The 22,156-nt window shown below is 36.3% G+C and overlaps 1 protein-coding gene across 1 annotated transcript in view; it reads right to left on the bottom strand.

Annotated features, from left to right (window-relative positions):
- LOC127522808 (CUGBP Elav-like family member 5) overlaps window positions 1-22,156 on the bottom strand; it is a 183,699-nt gene that overhangs the window by 146,404 nt on the left and 15,139 nt on the right. Inside the window, exon 2 of the mRNA XM_051913114.1 lies at window positions 22,016-22,098. Within this exon, the coding sequence (XP_051769074.1) occupies window positions 22,016-22,098 (83 nt within the window). The remainder of the gene's footprint in view (window positions 1-22,015; window positions 22,099-22,156) is intronic.

Raw genomic sequence — 22,156 nt, 5'->3', positions numbered from 1 at the left:
TTTATTACAAAATTCAAAAATAAAGTGAGAACATTCTGTTTTTGCTTTAAATCTAGAAATTATACAATCTAATTTAAATAAAAAACTGCTCATGCTACATATAGCATCTCTGTTTGGATCGTGATTAAAAAATGCATTAGCACTCTTAAAAATAAAGGTTCTTTATTGGCATCATTTGTTCCATGAAGAACCTTTAACATCAACGGAAACTTTCCACTGCACAAAAGGTTCTTTATAGTGGAAAAAGATCTATTATTAAAATGTTCTTTACAGTAAGAACAAAATGGTTCTTTTTAAGAACTGGTAACTGAAAGGTTCTTTAAGGAACTTCTATGTATTTTTTAGTTCTTTAGGGAACTTCTATGGATCTTCTTTGGCATCGCTGCATATGAAAACCTCCTTTTGGAACCTTTATTTTTAAGAGTGAGGTTGCCTCTTTCAAATGGCTCCAGTAATGTTTTGTTTAATGCCAGTTTGGCCTGTAATAGAGCAAATAAACAACAAATAAATTTGCTTAAACAGAGAAAAAAAAGCAACAAGGATCAGAATCGGAATCAGCAATGAAAAATCATGATTGGTGCATCACTACTATGTGTTTCTCACACATAGCTATAGTATGATATCAGAAGACTTGGTATACAGCATACAGGTCTTTTGGACTATATATATACTGTATATATACTTTTATGGTGTTTTTGGAGCTTGAGGGCCCCAGTCTCCAATAACTTTCATGATTATGACAGAATGTTCATTTTGGGATGAGCTATTCCCTCTTTGTTTTCTGGCTTTTATGTGTTTCTTTTTATACCTCCAATAGGGACAGACATTTTTTACCTGTGCATTAGAGCTGCAGTGAGACTGAGAGGAGAAAGAGAGAGAGACATTCTTCCCTCCTGTGGGCTACATTATCTGTCGCGAGGTGGACAGAACGCGAAAGCAAAATGAATAGCTCCATCTTTTGTGAAAATGAAAAAGGCCTGCAAAGGCAAACAGAAGAAATGAAGTGCAGACTAAGGCAGAGATGTGTGCGCTTATGAGATATTCTGGGAATGATAAAGCGTCTCAGACAGTAATGGGGTCTGAGACAGTGACCTTTAGGTTGTAATATTCCCCCGTCTCTCCAAAGCCCCTGCCATCAACAAGTGAATCTGCTTAAGCGGGCTGGAGAATATGACCGCAGAAGAGAGAGTCTGTGTGGCACATCAAGGTTATTGCGTTTTCTGTCTAAATGACTTTCTGTATTAAGAAAACAGCTGAGGAATCAACAGAACATTACCAGTTATTTACATGAAAATAAAAGGGTCATTAGTGCTGACTAAATCAAAAACTAATGATTTAAAATATTAATTAATGAAACGTGAATGATAAAATTGCAGTGGTTGGAAAACAAACAAATAAAATTGCAGTGGTTGGAAAACAAACAAATCTCTTGCTTATTTTTGAATTTAAATTCTTTATTTTATTTTAGTTCGTTTTTCAACCACAGTTTAGTTTACCTTGCCACTAGTGCGTGATTTTCCATGCAGCATAATTGAACTGAGGCAGAATTGAAGTCAACACTTAATCATTATTTTCCCGGTTTTCACTGTAAACTTTCTTTGAAGCAATCTGTATTATATAAAGCGCTATATACAGTAAATAAAGATGACTTGACTTGACTTAAACAGTTAGTATTGGAACATAAAGACATAGATGCCCAGTTGTGTGTGTCTATTTCATGGATGAAATTAACATATTCTCTCTCTATCTGAATCTGGCAAAGCCAAACGACAGCGCACACGCAGAGGAAAATTAAATTCTCATGTCTCGTTATAATTCAAAAAGCTAATCAGGAACAAAACAGTCCATTTATAGCAGGATTCCTTTAATCCTTCCATGGCTATCTTTTCATCCTCTCTCACATTCTCGTGTTTTTGGCAGAATAATTAATACACAAATAAGCTGGTGGATGGGGTGGAGAAAAAATCCAGTTTGTGCTTTGAGATATTGAAGAAATAGATCTCCCAAAAATTAATATTCTGTCATCATTATCTAAACAAGATTTATCTCCATTTTCTGTCATATTCCTTAACACTGCTTTTCTCTACAAGCTGTAAATTGAGCTCTGCCATGTGACATCATCAACTTAAGAACCTAAAATCCAAACCTTCTTATATTATACCATGTTTTAAATGCCCATTTTTGAGTGGAAGGAAAAGCTTGCTGTGTCCATGCATGTATCTTTAAATGCAAATGAGCTGCTGCTCCCCACCCCCTTTCCAGAAGAGGGCTTTACAGCTTGTGCCTCAGATACTCTGCCAAAGATGAAAAAAAAAAAAACATCTGTTTGGTTCTGGTTATCATCTCTATCACGGTCACGCTCACATGACATTGCAGTTCTTCAGGTTTGTTTTTAAATCAATCAAGTTTAATTGCTGAATTCGCAGTGAAGAACTACTTCAAACCCTGAAGCAAGAGCCACCAATCAAAGACATTGCTGTCATCACATGAGCTGATGATGTCACATTGAGGGGCGTGGCAGAGCTCAAATTACAGCTACGGGTGGAAACAACGATAAAGGGAAAACATTAGCAATGGACGCAAGCAAGTCAACGTTAACATGATACGGGCTCCTCCTAAAAACATGTGTATGTCTACAATACATTTTATTTTACAGATTTAATTACCGGTCAAATAAACAAATTCAGTCAGATAGGATTGTTTCCCCACTGTAAACCAAAACCCCGGTATTTGAGTCGCTGCTGAGAGCATCTATCAAAGTGAATTGAAGACAATATCGATCATGAAAATATGATGAATTTTGTGGATAATATAACACTAGATGACATTAACAAAGGCAAAACTCATTCAGTCCTAGAAAAAAACAGGACTGGATTTCGAATGTGGATCTTATCAGTGCTAAAGATGCATTTACGTAAATCTGTTTTGTTGCAATCATGGATTCAGAGAATATATATATTCAAAACCCAAAATACTGCAATATTTTTAGCTATATATATTGCAGTTTTGACATCGATGGCCATGTAGGCCAGTAGTGCTCACTCAGGGCTGGACAGACACTGTGAGGTGTTGCAGGAAGCATCTTCACGTCAACTTCACTAAATCAAGCAGGACAGTGAGAGCTTTGCATCACACTCACTAACACAAACAAAATGACAGCGCTATTTGGTGCCAAACACTGCAGCTCTACATCATGCGTTTGGCAGCCATGAGCAAAACCTAAAATAGCTGCTTGTCAATAACATTTACCACAGATCCACTGCAGCCTCTTTCCACGCTGTAGATAGAACCAGAGGCGGCCTTTGCAATTCGGAGGCACGTTTCAAACAAACAGTCTCCCCCCTTTGTCTCTGTCTCAGCCCCTCAGTGAGCACCTTGGACAGCGTAATGACCAGGCCATGAGAACAAAGAAATAAAAATTAGGGAACATGGATTAGATAAGTTATTTAGTACAATGTGAATATGAATAGGCTACATCAAGACGAAACAAAATGTTTTAAATTAGGCTTATCCAATTTTGAAGTTTAGAACTTGGCTTTTCGATAACGGAGTGCTGCAAAAGCTCTGACAAGCAGTGTTAATTTTGACAGCTAATTTTGATTTAGTTTTAGTCATAGTCTTTTGACTAAAATGCCATTTAGTTTTAGTCATATTTTAGTCATCGGAAACTGTTTTAGATTTAGTCTAGTTTTAGTTGACTAAATATCATAAGATTTTAGTCGATGAAATCTACAGTAAATTTAGTCGACTAAAATCTAATTTAGTTGTAATCTAGTAGTTGTAGTAATGCATTAAGTAATAATTTCTCTAACAATAAACAGATGCAATACACTGATATACATCTGATGTTCTCCAAACTGTTTATGTTCACTTAAGACAACCAACTGTACTTTACTCGCCAAAGCGGACGGTTTTTGACAATTCAAGTGCAAAAAGACACGAAAGAGCTCAATTCAGTGTTTTTCAGGGATTGACACACTTATCATTGAGGTACCATTAAAGTTTTTGTTTAAAATTTTGATTAGATTTGATTTTTAGTTCCCTTTCATGGGAACTTCGAGCTGCGTCGAGACGCATTGGGATCCCAATGCGTCTCGACGCAATGTCTCGTTCCTCATTCAGGGAACCAGGGTTACATACGTAACCCGAGACGTTCGTTCATTGTAATTTTAGTTTTTTTGTTTATGTCTTTTAGTTTTTGCTTTTAAATATCTGTATAGTTTTTTTTTTTTTTTAATTTGTGTTTTAGTTATTTTAGTCAGATTAAGCTAAAGCTTGGAAACTAGATTAAATTAAATACATTTACATTTTTTACATATTTATTTTTTATTTCAGTTAACGTTTATTTCAAGTAATGAAGATTTTTTTATGGTTTTAGGTTTAGTTAACTATAATAACCCTTATACCTGTAAAATATATAGAATAATGTGTCAAATAATGTTCTTAGTCTTTCCTTCCTGTGACAGAAGATACAGTAGTTTACTATGAATTAAATAGAAATTAAATTAAATGCAGTTTATTGTGTAAACAAAATAACAATAATGACCAGGAAAAAAATCATTATAAACTATCCCGAAATACACCGTGACTCTTATTCTGAAATAAGTCTGCACTGTAGCAGGCTGCTCATTTAAGCTCAGATGAGGGAGATAAAATGTCATAAACATTGTCATAATTCATCAACATTAGCTTATAAACAATCTCTTGGCATAAATGTGCACTATTCATTAATTGCGAAGCAGTCTGAAGTGCTGCTGGACGAGACTGTAGAGGGCGCAACAGCGCCACGTTTCCCGTGGTTAGATCAGCACATTACACTTCAAATGTGCGCACACAGGACAGCAGTCCTGCCTTAATATCTTGCCAAATCGTCCCTCTCTATCATTTTCATTTCGTTTTTATTCGTTGATGAAAATTAGAGTAGATTTTAGTCATAGTTTTAGTCATTCAAACGCATTTTTATTTAGTCATCGTCTCGTTTTCGTCCGTGAAAAAATGGCGTTGGCGAAAATTATGACGAAAATTATTCATCAACGAAATTAACACTGCTGACAAATTTGACATTTGGGCAAGTGCGGACAGTCTTTCTTGCAGCATGGTGAACCGCACGTATGATTGTATCAGCTGCAGGTGCGAGATATGAATATAGAAAATGAGACAATGAAAAAAATGTAATTAAACTAAAACGGTGCAATCATGCACTGTAAACCCTAACGCTCAAAATACTTAATTAGTTTGAGTAGGACAAACTTAAATTAAACAAATTAGTTCAGTCAAATTAACTGTTAAGAGTATTTAGATCTTTCTTTTTCTTTTGAGTTCACAACACTGACATATTTCAAGTAAACTGAACTGTTTCATTGCTTTGAGTTTTATGAACTCATTTCTTTTAATTTAGACTAACTTAAGCTTAACTGAAACTGGGCTGGGATGGCACTTAAAAGGGAGAGTAAATGCTAAAATTAAGTGTTATATAATGTTTTTTGTGCAAGATTAAAAGTAAGGGAGATTCAGTAGTGATTAATGTTTTGTCATGCTAATTTAGAAGAGTATCTGTTAATGTGGGTTTTTGGAGAGTTACTATCATGGTGACAAGTGGCGAATCCTGTTTGGTTTGAGCGCAGTTACATGTTTTAAGTTGCTGTACTTATTCAGTAAGTGTTATACCATGCTATTGTTAACATGTTAGCAAATTAGCAAGTTGGCATTTTCTGAATTAGTAAATTAGAAAAATATTTACATTGAGATAACCTGATAATTTTAAGTTAAATGTACGTTAAGAACAGTAAAAATGTATGAGTACAAAATAAAAATCTTAAACTTTGTGTTTCTGAACTTAAAAAAAAAAAAAACTTCTGACAACTTAGGGTTTACAGTGAAGTAAATAACTTTTGTTTTGCAAGAACTCAAAATAAAGCTGAGTTAGCTAACACAGAACTTCAAGTTAGGACTAATTAACATGGATGAGTACTACAAACTCAAAACTTGATAGTGCTGCTTAAAATTGGGAACATCATAACTCAAAAAAAATGTAACTGATTACCTCAAATTTTTTGAGTTAGCCTAGCCTATTCGGGTTTACAGTGTGCTGATATTTGGGAAAACAGCACTCTATATCCTGTTATACAGTGACATTTTTGCCCCATATATCTTGAGTTTTTGGTGGCATTTTTGCCCCAAGAGGCCGCTATTGGATAGAACACACAGGTTTTGTTTCAAACCCAGTGAGCTGCCTGGCTGTATGCTGACATAGACAGCATCCTATATGGAACTTCATATGTCACTGATTTGGAAAGCTGTATATTGGCAGAAACTAATGCCAAATTTACACTGCAATGGTGGCACAGAAGTGGCATTTAGATGTCAACACAGACTGTTTGATGCTGCTCAGAGATGGCATAAATTCATTTACACAGCAATTGCAACTGTCTACTTTGATACTAGGGCCTGAGGTGGGTTAGAGCTGGGATTATTTAGTCCGGCTTTATCCGGCATTGGGTCTTTACACTGAAATGAGCAGGCACAGAGCAGCCTTATTTCAGCTGTGTAAAGACACCATAGGCTGAAAAAGTGCAAAAGTATCCCAAATCCAATTTTTATGCTCATATGCGACACAGACCCGTTTTGTTGTTGTTGTTTGTTTTGTTCTCTGATGGGAGTCACTCCAAAGATTTTACATACCGGTGACTTTGGTCACTCTGTGAATATGGAAGACAGCAGTGAAGTTAGTCAGTGGAGGGACGGTGGAGCTGTTATACTCTTGAAGTATTTCGATGACAGCTCTATACAAGCAAAACTTGAAGAAAAACTGTACAAGAAAAACTTTGCTCTCTTTCTCCTCATCCTCATCTGGATCCTCATTATCGCCTGCGCACAAATGCACTGGCTTCCACGGCACATCACCTTATAAATGAATGCGTAAATGCTGACTTCAGTAACCTCCATGTTTACTTCCATGTAAAAGCGTGCTGCATGCCGTCTATGTTATTGTTCTTTTGCGCATGTGGGTCAGTTTAGGATCATGACTTGTTTGCACTACAATCCGATACTGGCCACTTTAAAAAAATATTGTGAACAGCCAAACAACAACAACAACAACAACAACAACAACAAATTGGATCTGAGAAATAAATCAGAATTAAGCACTAAGGCTTGCTGAATTAATTATATTTATAAAAATCCTAAATTTTCTCAATAAATATGTGAAGCCTGATTATCAGAAATTGCACAAAGCCATTTAGATTGGAGCTTGTGATTTTGAATATAATATTGTCATTTTTTGTGTGTCTGTGGGCGAGCCATATGAGACTACATCAGTCCTAATAAAACCAACACAGCACTTACATGCTGGATTTTACCCATCAGGACTAAATAAACCAACATAAGAGCAGGAGATAATGATGTAAAAGAGAAAAAAAGACATCACAAATATGATCATATTAATATTGCAATTATTTCTCCCAGGCAGCAATGAAACAAAAGTCAGGAGTCAGTAAGATTTTTTTCCGAAAGAAGTCTCTTATGATCACCAAGGCTGCATTTATTTGATCAAAAATACAGTAAAAACAGTAATATTGTGAAATATTATTACAATTTAAAATAACTGTCTTCTATTTGAATATATGTTAAAATGTAATTTATTCCTGTGATCAAAGCTGAATTTTCAGCATCATTACTCCAGTCTTCAGTGTCACATGATCTTTCAGAAACCATTCTGATATGATGATTTGCTGCTCAAGAAACATTTCTTCTTATAAATTTAAAAATAAAATAAAAAAACTTGAAGAATACTTGAAATCTCTGAAGTTTTTATGTTCATTCATCGCTGTCACAAGAAAATAGCTTAAAGCAGTATATGCCATCATACCATCCAGCCCTCATACTGACACACACACACACACACACACACACACACACATACACACACACACACACACATGAACACGGACAGACCTATTTGTGAGGCAGATGTGGTGTGACCACTGAGGATGAAGGACAACATGGAGAATTTGTCAGCAGAAATCACCACTCCAGCTGCTGAGGGACACACACACATACACACACACACACACACACACACACACACACACACACACACCAGTATACCACAGCATACATATGTATAAACGCACGCTCATAAACAAACGTGCACACACACTTGCCTCGGGCCAACTCCAGCAGCACATCACATTACTGCTGCACTTTGAAATGAAAAAAGAAAAACATGCATGGGGGCGGGACTTAGTGACCTAAAATTCATGAGCACAGCATTGGATCGTTATTCGTTTTGATGTGTGACTGTGTGCGCCTACATTGTAGGTCATCGCCAAGTGGCAGCAACATGGAACTCTCTCTCTCTCTCTCTCTCTTTATGACTTGTTATGTAAAAGGCCTCATTCTCATTTTTTTAGCCTTCATGCCAATGCAGAACACAGGAAAGAAAAGCTTGAGCTGAGAAGAGCTGGAGAGCAGCTCAGATTTACTCAGAAATAGTTCAGTTTACTCTAGTGGCTCATTAAAGCAATAAACTATGAGATGTTGTGCTTTACTGTGATTTTACCATGGTTAAGGGGAGTTGCTAGGCGTGTTCTTCACACACAATGCAAAAACATTTTAGCATGTTGGCACAACTGATCCACACTTTGTTTACCTTTGTTTACATTCACTATATAAACAACTGTCTACAAATGTTAGGAATGTTGGCAAATGATATATATTTTAAAAAAGGTCTGTTTTATGAAATTTTATGAAATGACTAAGACGTGATGTATTGCTTTTATATATAGTTAATAATATGTTTAAATGCATGCACAAATTTGTCAATCTAATCTTTACATTCTAAAAGTTCTGATAAACTATATATATATATTCACAATATAACAAAATAATATCTAGAATATAAATGGAGAGACTTTTGCTTCTCCGATGTTTCTCCTTAGAGCTCCTACACTTTATGACCTAAATTTTCCCATAACTTTTCCTGTCATTACTGAATAAGGATTTTTAAAAATAATTTTAATAGAGACTCACTTAAAAGGAGCTATTTTTAGCCAATTAAATACTTTAGAGCTGAGCATGACTAGAGAAATGGCCATAACATTTTATGATTTTATTAATTTTCATGAGCCGAGATCTTAAAAGTTGGTAACCCTGAGAAAAAAAAAAAATCCCAGTAATCTTACATGTGCCTCCTCTAGAGCTTCAGAAGAGATCTCAACAATAGCCCCTTTTATTGTAAAATTACCAGAAGGATTACTTGCTTTTGATACTTTATTTGAACCAATTATTATTGCCAGATAAACAACATTTGCAAAGTTATGACGCTCAAAGTTGCAAAGTGAGATTACAGGGACTGATTTAGGGACTTCAACAGGCTTCTTCCCGGGTTGGTGACATCACAAACCCCAAAATTTACAAAAACCCTGCCCCTGAGAGCACACCATGAGGCTATGTTGGGCTGCTTTAGAGAAGAGGAAGAACTGTTGTAGTAGAGTAGTTGTTGCCATGCCGTCATTTTACGCCGGACTGCTTCACAAACGAGGGTCAATTCAACGCTGGGTTTGAACAAAGGATTAACATGACGGCACATGCTAGTCGATGATTTGAATCAACTCCACAGCAACTACATAAATTTATCCACTAACCATTCAGAAATGTCCAGTTTCATTCTAAAAGTTGTAACTTCTTCCTGAGTCTCTCCATCAGTGTCTGACTCCGGTTTGAACAATGCAAGGCTGAACACCGTTACTGACAATCCTCATTTTGGCTGCGTGAGATTCTCCAGCTTTGTTGTTGTTGAGCAACCGAAGCGTGAGCTGTTAAAGCTCTGCCCTCTTCTGGAAAGGGGGCCGGGAGCAGCAGCTCATTTGCATTTAAAGGGACAAACACAAAAAAGGCGTGTTTTTTCTCACACCCAAATAAGGGCAAATTTGACAAGCTATAATAAATGATCTGTGGGGTATTTTGAGCTGAAACTTCACAGACACATTTTGGGGACACCAGAGACTTATATTACATCTTGTGAAAAGGGTCCCCTTTAAAAAACATTTCAAAATGCACCTGCATTGTTTTGAAGATTTCTTAAGAATAGTGTTAAAATATCGTCTCGTCTCACCTCATCTCGTCTTCTTCTCGTGAAACCCAATATCGTATATTGTATCACCCCTAATAAAATGTAAAAAAAAGATGTCCATCTAGCACATATTTACATAATAAAAACAGTCAAAGATGTCCATCTAGCACATATTTACATTAAAAAATTATTAAAAAGCAGCGGAGCTTACTGTAAACAGAGCAAAGTTATAGCGTCATCTCCAAAAGAACATTACGATTGGCCCAAAGCAGACTTAGGTCAGCACGTTCAGACCTCGTACATGCTTATACCGGTAATCTTCATTCTTTGTTCACACACAGAATTATACCAGTAACTTACTGGCAATGTTACAACTTCTCCAATTGGTATATTGCCAGAACTGATTTACCGGTATTTTTGAAAAGGTCCTGTTCACACATGATCTCTTACCGGTAATTTACCAGTAAAGAATGTATGTGTGAAAGGGGCTAATGTATCAAACTGTGCTCAAACCAAGATAAGTAACAGATCTCAATATGAACGATGACAACTATTGTATGACAACTATTGACTATTTGGGAACTATTTGGGTCTGTTTTTATTCTTACAAATCTGAGACAAAGTTGATATATCAGTTCAGATAGCAGTGCTAAAACAGCTGGCTCTGTTCTATGCAGATTAAATGACACTGAACTCAACTGAATATGTCAGAAGAATATCTATGCCTTTTGTTAGATGAACTGTAAAACGAGACGGTGTAGCAAAGCAAAGGTGCCACTACGGTCGGCCACTGGCAGCGTGTTTGCGTGTGTGTGCATGTGTGCTGGCTGAAATTGCATTTTTTCTCATTACACGTACACTGATAACAGGCTTGCTGCCGTTTCTATGGCAACTATAGATCCCTCAAGCTGTGCCTCGCTGAAGGATGTCGAGAACAGCGGATAGAGAACACACACACAAACACACACGTAGAGATCCTGTGTATCTACAGCTGAGCTCTATTGAGATTCACTCCCAGCTGTGATCCTTCCCAAAGCCACAGAGTTATTGAAAATACACAACTCCTATTTACAATCTATACATGGTGACGAATACCATTATAGACGCTTATATTCACGTAATATACTAGTGGTTCTCAACTAGTTTTGCTTTAGAATCCAGATTTTACATTGAACATCAAATGTCGAGTCAAAATCGTATCAGAATTGTTCATACTCTGAAAAAATAACACCAATGAAGTCCAGGCCTCCCTATCTACAGTATGTTTTTCTCCTCCACTCCTTAATTTCCTTAAATATATGCTGACTGTGTGTCCACAATCGTTTTTCCTGGTATAGCTGTGAATCAGCCCCGCAGGGATTCATAAGAAGCTTTACTGAAATAAAACAAATTAATGTAAGTTTGGTTCAGTTCAATCAAATGGAATTTGATTCGACTGAATTTAAGTGATCGGAACTGATTTTTAATGAGTTTAACAGAATTCTGTCAAAAGGAATTGTTAGCAAATTGTTACAGATTTGCTGTACGTCACACATAGAGGGTCATCCCGACTCTCATCTGCTCTCATAGCTGAGGATGGAAATACAGGGTGTTAAAATTTACCATATTAACTACCTTGATTCAATGGCATAAAATCATATTTTTGTTTCACTTGGAGATATGTCACATTACAGAAGTAAAACAGGTTGCAAACGACATTTTCAGGGTCCGTACACCATCTGGCCAATTAATTTCAGTTCAATTAAATCAGTTTTAAAGCCAATATATAAATCAGCAATTAAACATTTCTGAGCTCAGCATAAATAGGAAAAAAAATACAAAATACAAAATGTTACTAGAGAAATTTCCATGAATTTTCATGAGAAATTTTCATGGAAAGCATTAAGGTGATTTAGATCGTACCTATCTGGCCATTACCATTGTTTATTTAAATGTGGAATTATCCAAGTTAAAGGGGGGGTCTAATGCTATTTCATGCATTCTGACTTATTTACACTGTTAAATAATTGGATTCTCTTGCTAAACATGGCCAAAATTTCAAAAAAACGAGTTGTAAGTATGACAGAGTATTTCTGTGCCAAATACACTCCTTCAGGGTTCGTACAAGTTTCGGAAAGTTTTTTTTTTTTTTTTTTTTTTTTCTCGTATTACGTATTACGTAATAAAGGGTGGAATTCCTTGTACAGGCACTTCTCCAGGAAGAGCGCGAACAGAGTGAGAGCAAGAGCACGCCCATCAACGTGCTTCATTTCTTTTGTCGTCGGCAGCGCCGCACAGGTCTTGCTTGAGAAAGATTTGTCACTTTGTTTTTAGACCACAAAATCAACAATGTCACCAAAGAAGTGTGTTTTTGGTTGTGAGGGAAAAATAACCTTGCTTCCCAAAGAACACAGCGTTAAGTGAACAGTGGAGCTGAGAGATTTGTGCTCACGTATTACATTGATGCGCTCGACATTTGTCATTAAAATAACCACAGAAACCGCCTTTAATTAACTATCAAAATAATGATAAAGTCGTGTCTGAAAGTTGCAATCACTTTTTTATTGGTTAAAATGAATGGAGAATATCTTCGTGTTTTTCTGTGGCTGCTCGAGCCCTCAGGATCGGTGCTTATGGTTTTATAAACAAAGCCCAGTTCGACGATGGATTTACTGATCGTTTGAAACTGAAAGATGGAGCTGGTTTTGTTGGCAATCGGTACGTAAGTGCACATAATGTAAATAACACGAATGTATAGTGAATCAAAAGTTATCCAGGGATAATGTGATGGTGTATTGTGTGTGTTTAAATACATTTGTTTAGCTGACCATTGAAGCTGCGCATACTCATGACTCTTAAGCTTTGCCCACAGCATGCCTCCGGGAACTTGGCTGTTTTCGTAAAAACTCGGTACAGCGTATCTGTCTTTTATAAATCTGATAAAACTGAAGACTCTTCAGAGATATAAAGGATGCTATACTACTCAATAGGTACTCAAGATTAACATGAGATTGGCAGAAACTGTGTGTGTTATGTACCCTTTAACATCAGTAAATTATGGAGTGCCACAAGGGTCTATTTTAGGCCCTCTGCTATTTTCAATATAGAGTTTCTGCCTAAATGAACACATGATGTGAGCAACTACATGATTTGTATTATCTTAGAACTGTACATTTCTGACACATGGACATTACTTGTCACATCTGATATGAGATTACTCTAAATTGTAATGTAAACACATACATTTTCTGTAAAGCTGCTTTTCACAATACGTATTGTGAAAAGCGTTATACAAATAAATGAACTGTCCAAAACTTTTTAGGATTGTACTAAATCACATGACTTTTCCAGGCCTGGCAATCCCATTTAAAATTCCCTGGTACTTCCCATGTTTACAATGACCTGCATTTCATGTTGACCATAAACAAATGTAGAAAAAAATGTAGAAAAAATTACATGCCAAATAGCACCAAACGCGCCATCGGCAGGGATTCATATGTATTTCTACAGCCTCTGATCCCATTTTACTCTGTTCTTTTATTTGAAATGAAAAAATAACGGCCTTTCTGTCCCAACTGTCCAATAATGCAAAACAAGTGTAAGATTCTGTGTTTCTCTGTCTCTCTCCTCCTCCTCCTCTGACCTCTCGTGCCCTGATGCCCGTTTCCGCAGACGCTTAATGGAGATGTGGGAACTGTGTCGGCCCTTTGTGGTTTTCCGTTCAACACACACATATGCAGAAGTGCACATATATGCCTGGGGCTGTCAACATGACCCTCGTCACCCTGTTTGCGTATACCATCTCTCTTTTTACTTTCCTTTCCTGTAAACTCGAAGCGCCCTGGCGTATTCCTGCACATATTACTCTATTCATCTTCTAGCTCCCTCTATTTATATTCTTTTGCGCTCCGTCTCTCTCCTCTTCCTGCTTCCCAGACATCTCTCTGATAAATACCCTAGTTATGAATTATATTGTAGTTCTTGTGGCTGAACCAACCAGAGCGCAATAATTCCTCATTGTACAACAATACAATCTGACAAGCCGATAGAGCTCTTAAATAAAAGGAAAGTAAGGAAACGGTGCACGCACACACCATAAATTTCCTTCAGACATTTCAGTTGAGTTGTCTGACTTCATGGGAAATCGTTGAATTGTACAACAGGGTTGACTAGCTCACACCCCTGATAACAATACAACATACATTAATCAATATTAGTGAACGTCTATGTGATTGATTGTCCCCTCATTTCATCTGTTTTGCATTAGATCTTAGAGCTCAACTGGTCCCGTGTGTTTTAGTTGAACCGTGTTCTGGACTCAAAAATTGCAAAAACAAATACCGCAATTGTACCATTTCATGCATACACTATCTGGAAAAAAGTCATGTTTTTACAAGTTCCCAAGTTATTAAAACATTAACACATCTGAGGATGAACTTGTACTTGTACATAAACATCGTATAATAAAAACACAACAATCACAGTCAGTGAGAACATATTTTATTAGTAACATACACTACCGTTCATAAGAGACTTCCCTCAGAACAGTAGTGTAGTTATTCAAATTTATTTTGAAGAAATAGCTTTTTATCACTTGCCACTTTATCGTGTTGCATCTGATTAGGACTCAATCTAAAATTATGCCAATTGTCAAACGTCTGGCTCAGCATGAATCATGAAGCCCAAACTAAATCTTGCAAACTAGATTCACTAAAACCCTTCGTCCCAATCCCAGAGCAGAATGAAACAAGCCAGTGAGTGACTGCTGTTTCTTGTTTCTAAACCAGTTCAGGTGTCACATGACTGACTGTTATTCCACTGACACCCCGTCTGCTCCTGAAATAGTCTCTCCAGCCTAAAATTACGCTCTACTGCTCTCTTTTACAGTGACCCCACTCCAAACACATACACAGAAACACACACCTCAAAGTAAAAGTAGCTCATTCCTTTTTCAGACACCCGGTTCTATAATTGGGCTCCATTCAGACACATTCAGGGTTCATAATACACATCTTAATCTGAAAACGACGAACAGTATTATCATAATTCATGGTGCTACACGTCCCATTAAGACCAGCAGGTTTGCTTGGAAATCAGAGTATGAGGAAATCTCACGAAACCTGTCAAGAACATGTCCATCCTATAACTCTCATTACTTTAATGTGAAATGGTTATATATATATATATATAGTTATAAAACGAGTTATAATGTCAGGATTGTGCGATATAAACACGCAATTGTGAGAAAAAAGTCAGAATTGCGAGATAAAAAGTCGCAATTACCTTTTTTAATTTTTTATTCAGGGGCAGAAACAAACTTCCATAATATATAATATAATATAATATAATATAATATAATAAGGAATAATTGATGACTAGCCGTTGAATTATTAGAAAATAATGCACACCCGAGGAGGTAATGCAGCCATGACGCGAACCTTAGAACGTTCGTCAACCAATCAGATTCGAGCATTCAACAGCCCCGTAATATAAGAGAATAGAATAGAATAGAATAGAATAGAATAGAATAGAATAGAATAGAATAATTATACAGTGTGGTAGTATTTGTTATGCTCATTTAAATGAAAACAATCTTTACAGTCCAGTAACTTTTTATAAAACTCTTTATGAGGAATTAAATAAAAATTTAAAAGCAAAACTGTGTAACTGTAAAAAAATGTGCTAAACTGTCATGAAGAATATAGAACAATTAATGGTCTACCAATGTGTTTTTCATTTACCAATACTGATATCTAGAGAGATGCACACAATGATTTAAACAAAATCACTTAATTAATTTACAATTTACACAACATTTACTCAAAATTCACTAAAATATTTGAAAGAATAAAAGACAATGTCAACAGACTTATTAGTAGGTTGAATGACCACCACTATTAATCAGCCAATTGGGCACTAAAAACGTTTTATTTTGAGAGGGGCGGTAAAATGTGACCTTGTACTTGACAGATTTCGTGAGATTCAGCTGTGTGTATGTGTGCATAAATCTGTGCATGTATTCATATTGTGTTTTTCTGCATCTGTGTGTGCGAGCCAACAAGGTTAATGTTCATAACCTTTACATAAATCTACTGCCGCTCTTTTCCACCATTGTGGTTTCCGGCAGCTGGCCCACGGCAGCGATAGACCCCACGGGAGAGTATGAATGTGCAGCCACATGTCTGTTCATGACAGCCGAACATGTGTATATGCGCTCGCACGAGAGCCAAACAAACTCTATAGCTCCCCTCTGATTAACACACGCTACATTCCCCATGGACCCCACGTCACGTACATATACAGCTCCATTCACACACATGGGAAAGAGAAATCTCAAATGAGTTCTCTTTAATATCTCAACTGCAGACAGCAATGAGGTTAAATGGAGATCAAATGGATACAAAAAAGTTTCCTGTGAAGAAGACCTTGGTAATCTCAGTGTATCAGCTATATCATTCATGCAACATTAAATTAGCAGGAGAGAAACACATAATGAAACAGTATTTACTCTGTATGAGGGTGAACCTGAGCAGACTGACCGTAAAGAGCCAAAGGCATGATAAAATAAAACAAGTCTAACATCTGCCACAAAAAAACTTCTGACAGATGTGTTTGCCTTCAGTACCAATGACCAACGAACGTTACAGAAATGTTACAGAGATGAATATTTAAGGAGGCAAATAAATACTTTCAGCATTGGAAAAATTTAAAAAGGCTACCATCATATATTCACTTCAACCTCCTTCAGGCCACAAAAGCAGACGTGTTATCAAAATGTTCACATTGTTAGTTTCAGCACAGTGAAAGTGGATGGTGACCAGAGGCTGTCAAGCTCCAAAAACAACCAAAAAGTACCATAAAAGTGCTTATGTAAAATAATTTATATCACAATATACTCAAGAATCTCTTTTTGGTAACAATATAGGCCTAATCATAAACTACACAATTTTATGGAAATGAGATTCTAGGAGTGCCTGCAACACCTTTAGCCTCTGCTATATTGACTATATAGCCTCAAACCAGCTAACAGGGAAGGTTCTCAGAACTAAAGTTCTGGAAATAGTTCTCTCAAAGTTATGAACAAACGTTCTTCCAGTATTGTTAAAAGAATGTTTGTTCGGTGTTATCTGGTCTTTAATAACACTCTCAAAACATTAGCACAAAAATGCCATTTATAAATTTTTTAACATTTAGTTGGACATTCATCAAGCATTTTTTAAATGTTACTTCTCATTTCAGAATGTTCAGAGAAAGTAACATTCAAAAGTAATGTTCCCGAAATGTTTGCAGAATGATAAAATGGAATGTTTCTTTAACGATTGCATAACCAAGAATTTTTTTTTTTAAAACATTTGAAAAAACTGGACGTTTTAAATGTTCAGTTCTTACACCATAGCAAATCAAGGGAACGAAATAGTAAATGGTGCGCATAATTTAGCAAATCCAAGGGAACGAAATAGTAAATTGTGTGCACGATTTAGAAAATCAAGGGAACAAAATAGTAAATCGTCTGCAAGATTTAGCAAATCGAGTGAACGAAATAGTAAATCATGTGCACGATTTAGAAAACCGAGGGAACAAAATAGTAAATCTTCCGCACGGTTTAGCAAATCAAGGGAATGAAATAGTAAATCTTCCGAACGGTTTAGCAAATCGAGGGAACAAAATAGTAAATCTTCCGCACGGTTTAGCAAATCGAGTGAACGAAATAGTAAATCATGTGCACGATTTAGAAAACCGAGGGAACAAAATAGTAAATCTTCCGCACGGTTTAGCAAATCAAGGGAATGAAATAGTAAATCTTCCGCACGGTTTAGCAAATCAAGGGAATGAAATAGTAAATCTTCCGAACGGTTTAGCAAATCAAGGGAATGAAATAGTAAATCTTCCGAACGGTTTAGCAAATCGAGGGAACAAAATAGTAAATCTTCCGCACGGTTTAGCAAATCGAGTGAACGAAATAGTAAATCATGTGCACGATTTAGAAAACCGAGGGAACAAAATAGTAAATCTTCCGCACGGTTTAGCAAATCAAGGGAATGAAATAGTAAATCTTCCGCACGGTTTAGCAAATCAAGGGAATGAAATAGTAAATCTTCCGAACGGTTTAGCAAATCAAGGGAATGAAATAGTAAATCTTCCGAACGGTTTAGCAAATCGAGGGAACAAAATAGTAAATCTTCCGCACGGTTTAGCAAATCAAGGGAATGAAATAGTAAATCTTCCGAACAGTTTAGCAAATCAAGGGAACAAAATAGTAAATCTTCCGCACGGTTTAGCAAATCAAGGGAATGAAATAGTAAATCTTCCGAATGGTTTAGCAAATCAAGGGAACAAAATAGTAAATCTTCCGCACGGTTTAGCAAATCAAGGGAATGAAATAGTAAATCTTCCGAACAGTTTAGCAAATCAAGGGAACAAAATAGTAAATCTTCCGCACGGTTTAGCAAATCAAGGGAATGAAATAGTAAATCTTCCGAACGGTTTAGCAAATCGAGGGAACAAAATAGTAAATCTTCCGCACGGTTTAGCAAATCAAGGGAATGAAATAGTAAATCTTCCGAACGGTTTAGCAAATCGAGGGAACAAAATAGTAAATCGTCTGCAAGATTTAGCAAATCGAGTGAACGAAATAGTAAATCATGTGCACGATTTAGAAAATTGATTGAACAAAATGGTAAATCGTCCGCACGATTTAACAAATCAAGGGAATGAAATAGTAAATCTTCCGAACGGTTTAGCAAATCGAGGGAACAAAATAGTAAATCTTCCGCACGGTTTAGCAAATCAAGGGATTGAAAAAGTAAATCTTCCGAACGGTTTAGCAAATCAAGGGAACAAAATAGTAAATCTTCCGCACGGTTTAGCAAATCAAGGGAACAAAATAGTAAATCTTCCGCACGGTTTAGCAAATCAAGGGAATGAAATAGTAAATCTTCCGAATGGTTTAGCAAATCAAGGGAACAAAATAGTAAATCTTCCGCACGGTTTAGCAAATCAAGGGAATGAAATAGTAAATCTTCCGAACAGTTTAGCAAATCAAGGGAACAAAATAGTAAATCTTCCGCACGGTTTAGCAAATCAAGGGAATGAAATAGTAAATCTTCCGAATGGTTTAGCAAATCAAGGGAACAAAATAGTAAATCTTCCGCACGGTTTAGCAAATCAAGGGAATGAAATAGTAAATCTTCCGAATGGTTTAGCAAATCAAGGGAACAAAATAGTAAATCTTCCGCACGGTTTAGCAAATCAAGGGAATGAAATAGTAAATCTTCCGAATGGTTTAGCAAATCAAGGGAACAAAATAGTAAATCTTCCGCACGGTTTAGCAAATCAAGGGAATGAAATAGTAAATCTTCCGAACAGTTTAGCAAATCAAGGGAACAAAATAGTAAATCTTCCGCACGGTTTAGCAAATCAAGGGAATGAAATAGTAAATCTTCCGAACGGTTTAGCAAATCGAGGGAACAAAATAGTAAATCTTCCGCACGGTTTAGCAAATCAAGGGAATGAAATAGTAAATCTTCCGAACGGTTTAGCAAATCGAGGGAACAAAATAGTAAATCGTCTGCAAGATTTAGCAAATCGAGTGAACGAAATAGTAAATCATGTGCACGATTTAGAAAATTGATTGAACAAAATGGTAAATCGTCCGCACGATTTAACAAATCAAGGGAATGAAATAGTAAATCTTCCGAACGGTTTAGCAAATCGAGGGAACAAAATAGTAAATCTTCCGCACGGTTTAGCAAATCAAGGGAATGAAAAAGTAAATCTTCCGAACGGTTTAGCAAATCAAGGGAACAAAATAGTAAATCTTCCGCACGGTTTAGCAAATCAAGGGAACAAAATAGTAAATCTTCCGCACGGTTTAGCAAATCAAGGGAATGAAATAGTAAATCTTCCGAATGGTTTAGCAAATCAAGGGAACAAAATAGTAAATCTTCCGCACGGTTTAGCAAATCAAGGGAATGAAATAGTAAATCTTCCGAACAGTTTAGCAAATCAAGGGAACAAAATAGTAAATCTTCCGCACGGTTTAGCAAATCAAGGGAACAAAATAGTAAATCTTCCGCACGGTTTAGCAAATCAAGGGAATGAAATAGTAAATCTTCCGAATGGTTTAGCAAATCAAGGGAACAAAATAGTAAATCTTCCGCACGGTTTAGCAAATCAAGGGAATGAAAAAGTAAATCTTCCGAACGGTTTAGCAAATCAAGGGAACAAAATAGTAAATCTTCCGCACGGTTTAGCAAATCAAGGGAACAAAATAGTAAATCTTCCGCACGGTTTAGCAAATCAAGGGAATGAAATAGTAAATCTTCCGAATGGTTTAGCAAATCAAGGGAACAAAATAGTAAATCTTCCGCACGGTTTAGCAAATCAAGGGAATGAAATAGTAAATCTTCCGAACGGTTTAGCAAATCGAGGGAACAAAATAGTAAATCTTCCGCACGGTTTAGCAAATCAAGGGAATGAAATAGTAAATCTTCCGAACGGTTTAGCAAATCGAGGGAACAAAATAGTAAATCGTCTGCAAGATTTAGCAAATCGACTGAACGAAATAGTAAATCATGTGCACGATTTAGAAAATTGATTGAACAAAATGGTAAATCGTCCGCACGATTTAACAAATCAAGGGAATGAAATAGTAAATCTTCCGAACGGTTTAGCAAATCGAGGGAACAAAATAGTAAATCTTCCGCACGGTTTAGCAAATCAAGGGAATGAAATAGTAAATCTTCCGAACGGTTTAGCAAATCAAGGGAACAAAATAGTAAATCTTCCGCACGGTTTAGCAAATCAAGGGAATGAAATAGTAAATCTTCCGAATGGTTTAGCAAATCAAGGGAATGAAATAGTAAATCTTCCGAATGGTTTAGCAAATCAAGGGAACAAAATAGTAAATCTTCCGCACGGTTTAGCAAATCAAGGGAATGAAATAGTAAATCTTCCGAACGGTTTAGCAAATCGAGGGAACAAAATAGTAAATCTTCCGCACGGTTTAGCAAATCAAGGGAATGAAATAGTAAATCTTCCGAACGGTTTAGCAAATCAAGGGAACAAAATAGTAAATCTTCTGCACGGTTTAGCAAATCAAGGGAATGAAATAGTAAATCTTCCGAATGGTTTAGCAAATCAAGGGAACAAAATAGTAAATCTTCCGCACGGTTTAGCAAATCAAGGGAATGAAATAGTAAATCTTCCGAACGGTTTAGCAAATCGAGGGAACAAAATAGTAAATCGTCTGCAAGATTTAGCAAATCGAGTGAACGAAATAGTAAATCATGTGCACGATTTAGAAAATTGATTGAACAAAATGGTAAATCGTCCGCACGATTTAACAAATCAAGGGAATGAAATAGTAAATCTTCCGAACGGTTTAGCAAATCGAGGGAACAAAATAGTAAATTGTTCGCAAGATTTAGCGAATCGAGTGAACGAAATAGTAAATCATGTGCACGATTTAGAAAATCGAGGGAACAAAATAGTAAATCTTCCGCATGGTTAAGCAAATCGAGGGAACAAAATAATAAATCTTTCGCAAGATTTAGCAAATTGAGGGAACAAAATAGTAAATCGTCCACAAGATTTAGTAAATCCAGGGAATTAAATAGTAAATCGTCTGCAAGATTTAGTAAATCCAGGGAATGAATTAATAAATCTTGCGCACGATTTACTTTTTTTCTTGCATGTCATATGTGGGGCTCCATAAATTTGTGTTTCAGAGAGAGAGTTAAAAGAAACATAAGACTGATTCTTGGGTAAACTATTCCTTTAAGCTTTCCTACAAATATAATCTTGATTACATGTTGCAAATAAAGGAATATATATCAGGAGAACACAGAAGAAAAATTGAAGTTGTTTCTGAATTGCATTCAATGGTTAGACCATTTCTGCCTGAAATAGATAAAACAAACAAACAAAAAAAGACATTAGAGAAAGAGATTAAAAGAGACGTACCCCTGGTAGAGTCTTCTGTTCATGCAATGCATTCTGGGCTTTGATGGCTGATTCACGAGCGCAGTACGTGAGGAATGCACAGCCTGTGAAAATGAGACGAGAATCAGACCTGAAACAAAACACACACTCGTGCACCAAAGC

Source organism: Ctenopharyngodon idella, chromosome 2 (assembly GCF_019924925.1).
Source record: "Ctenopharyngodon idella isolate HZGC_01 chromosome 2, HZGC01, whole genome shotgun sequence".
Classification (NCBI taxonomy): domain Eukaryota; kingdom Metazoa; phylum Chordata; class Actinopteri; order Cypriniformes; family Xenocyprididae; genus Ctenopharyngodon; species Ctenopharyngodon idella.
This window is presented reverse-complemented; position numbering and strand designations above follow the sequence as displayed.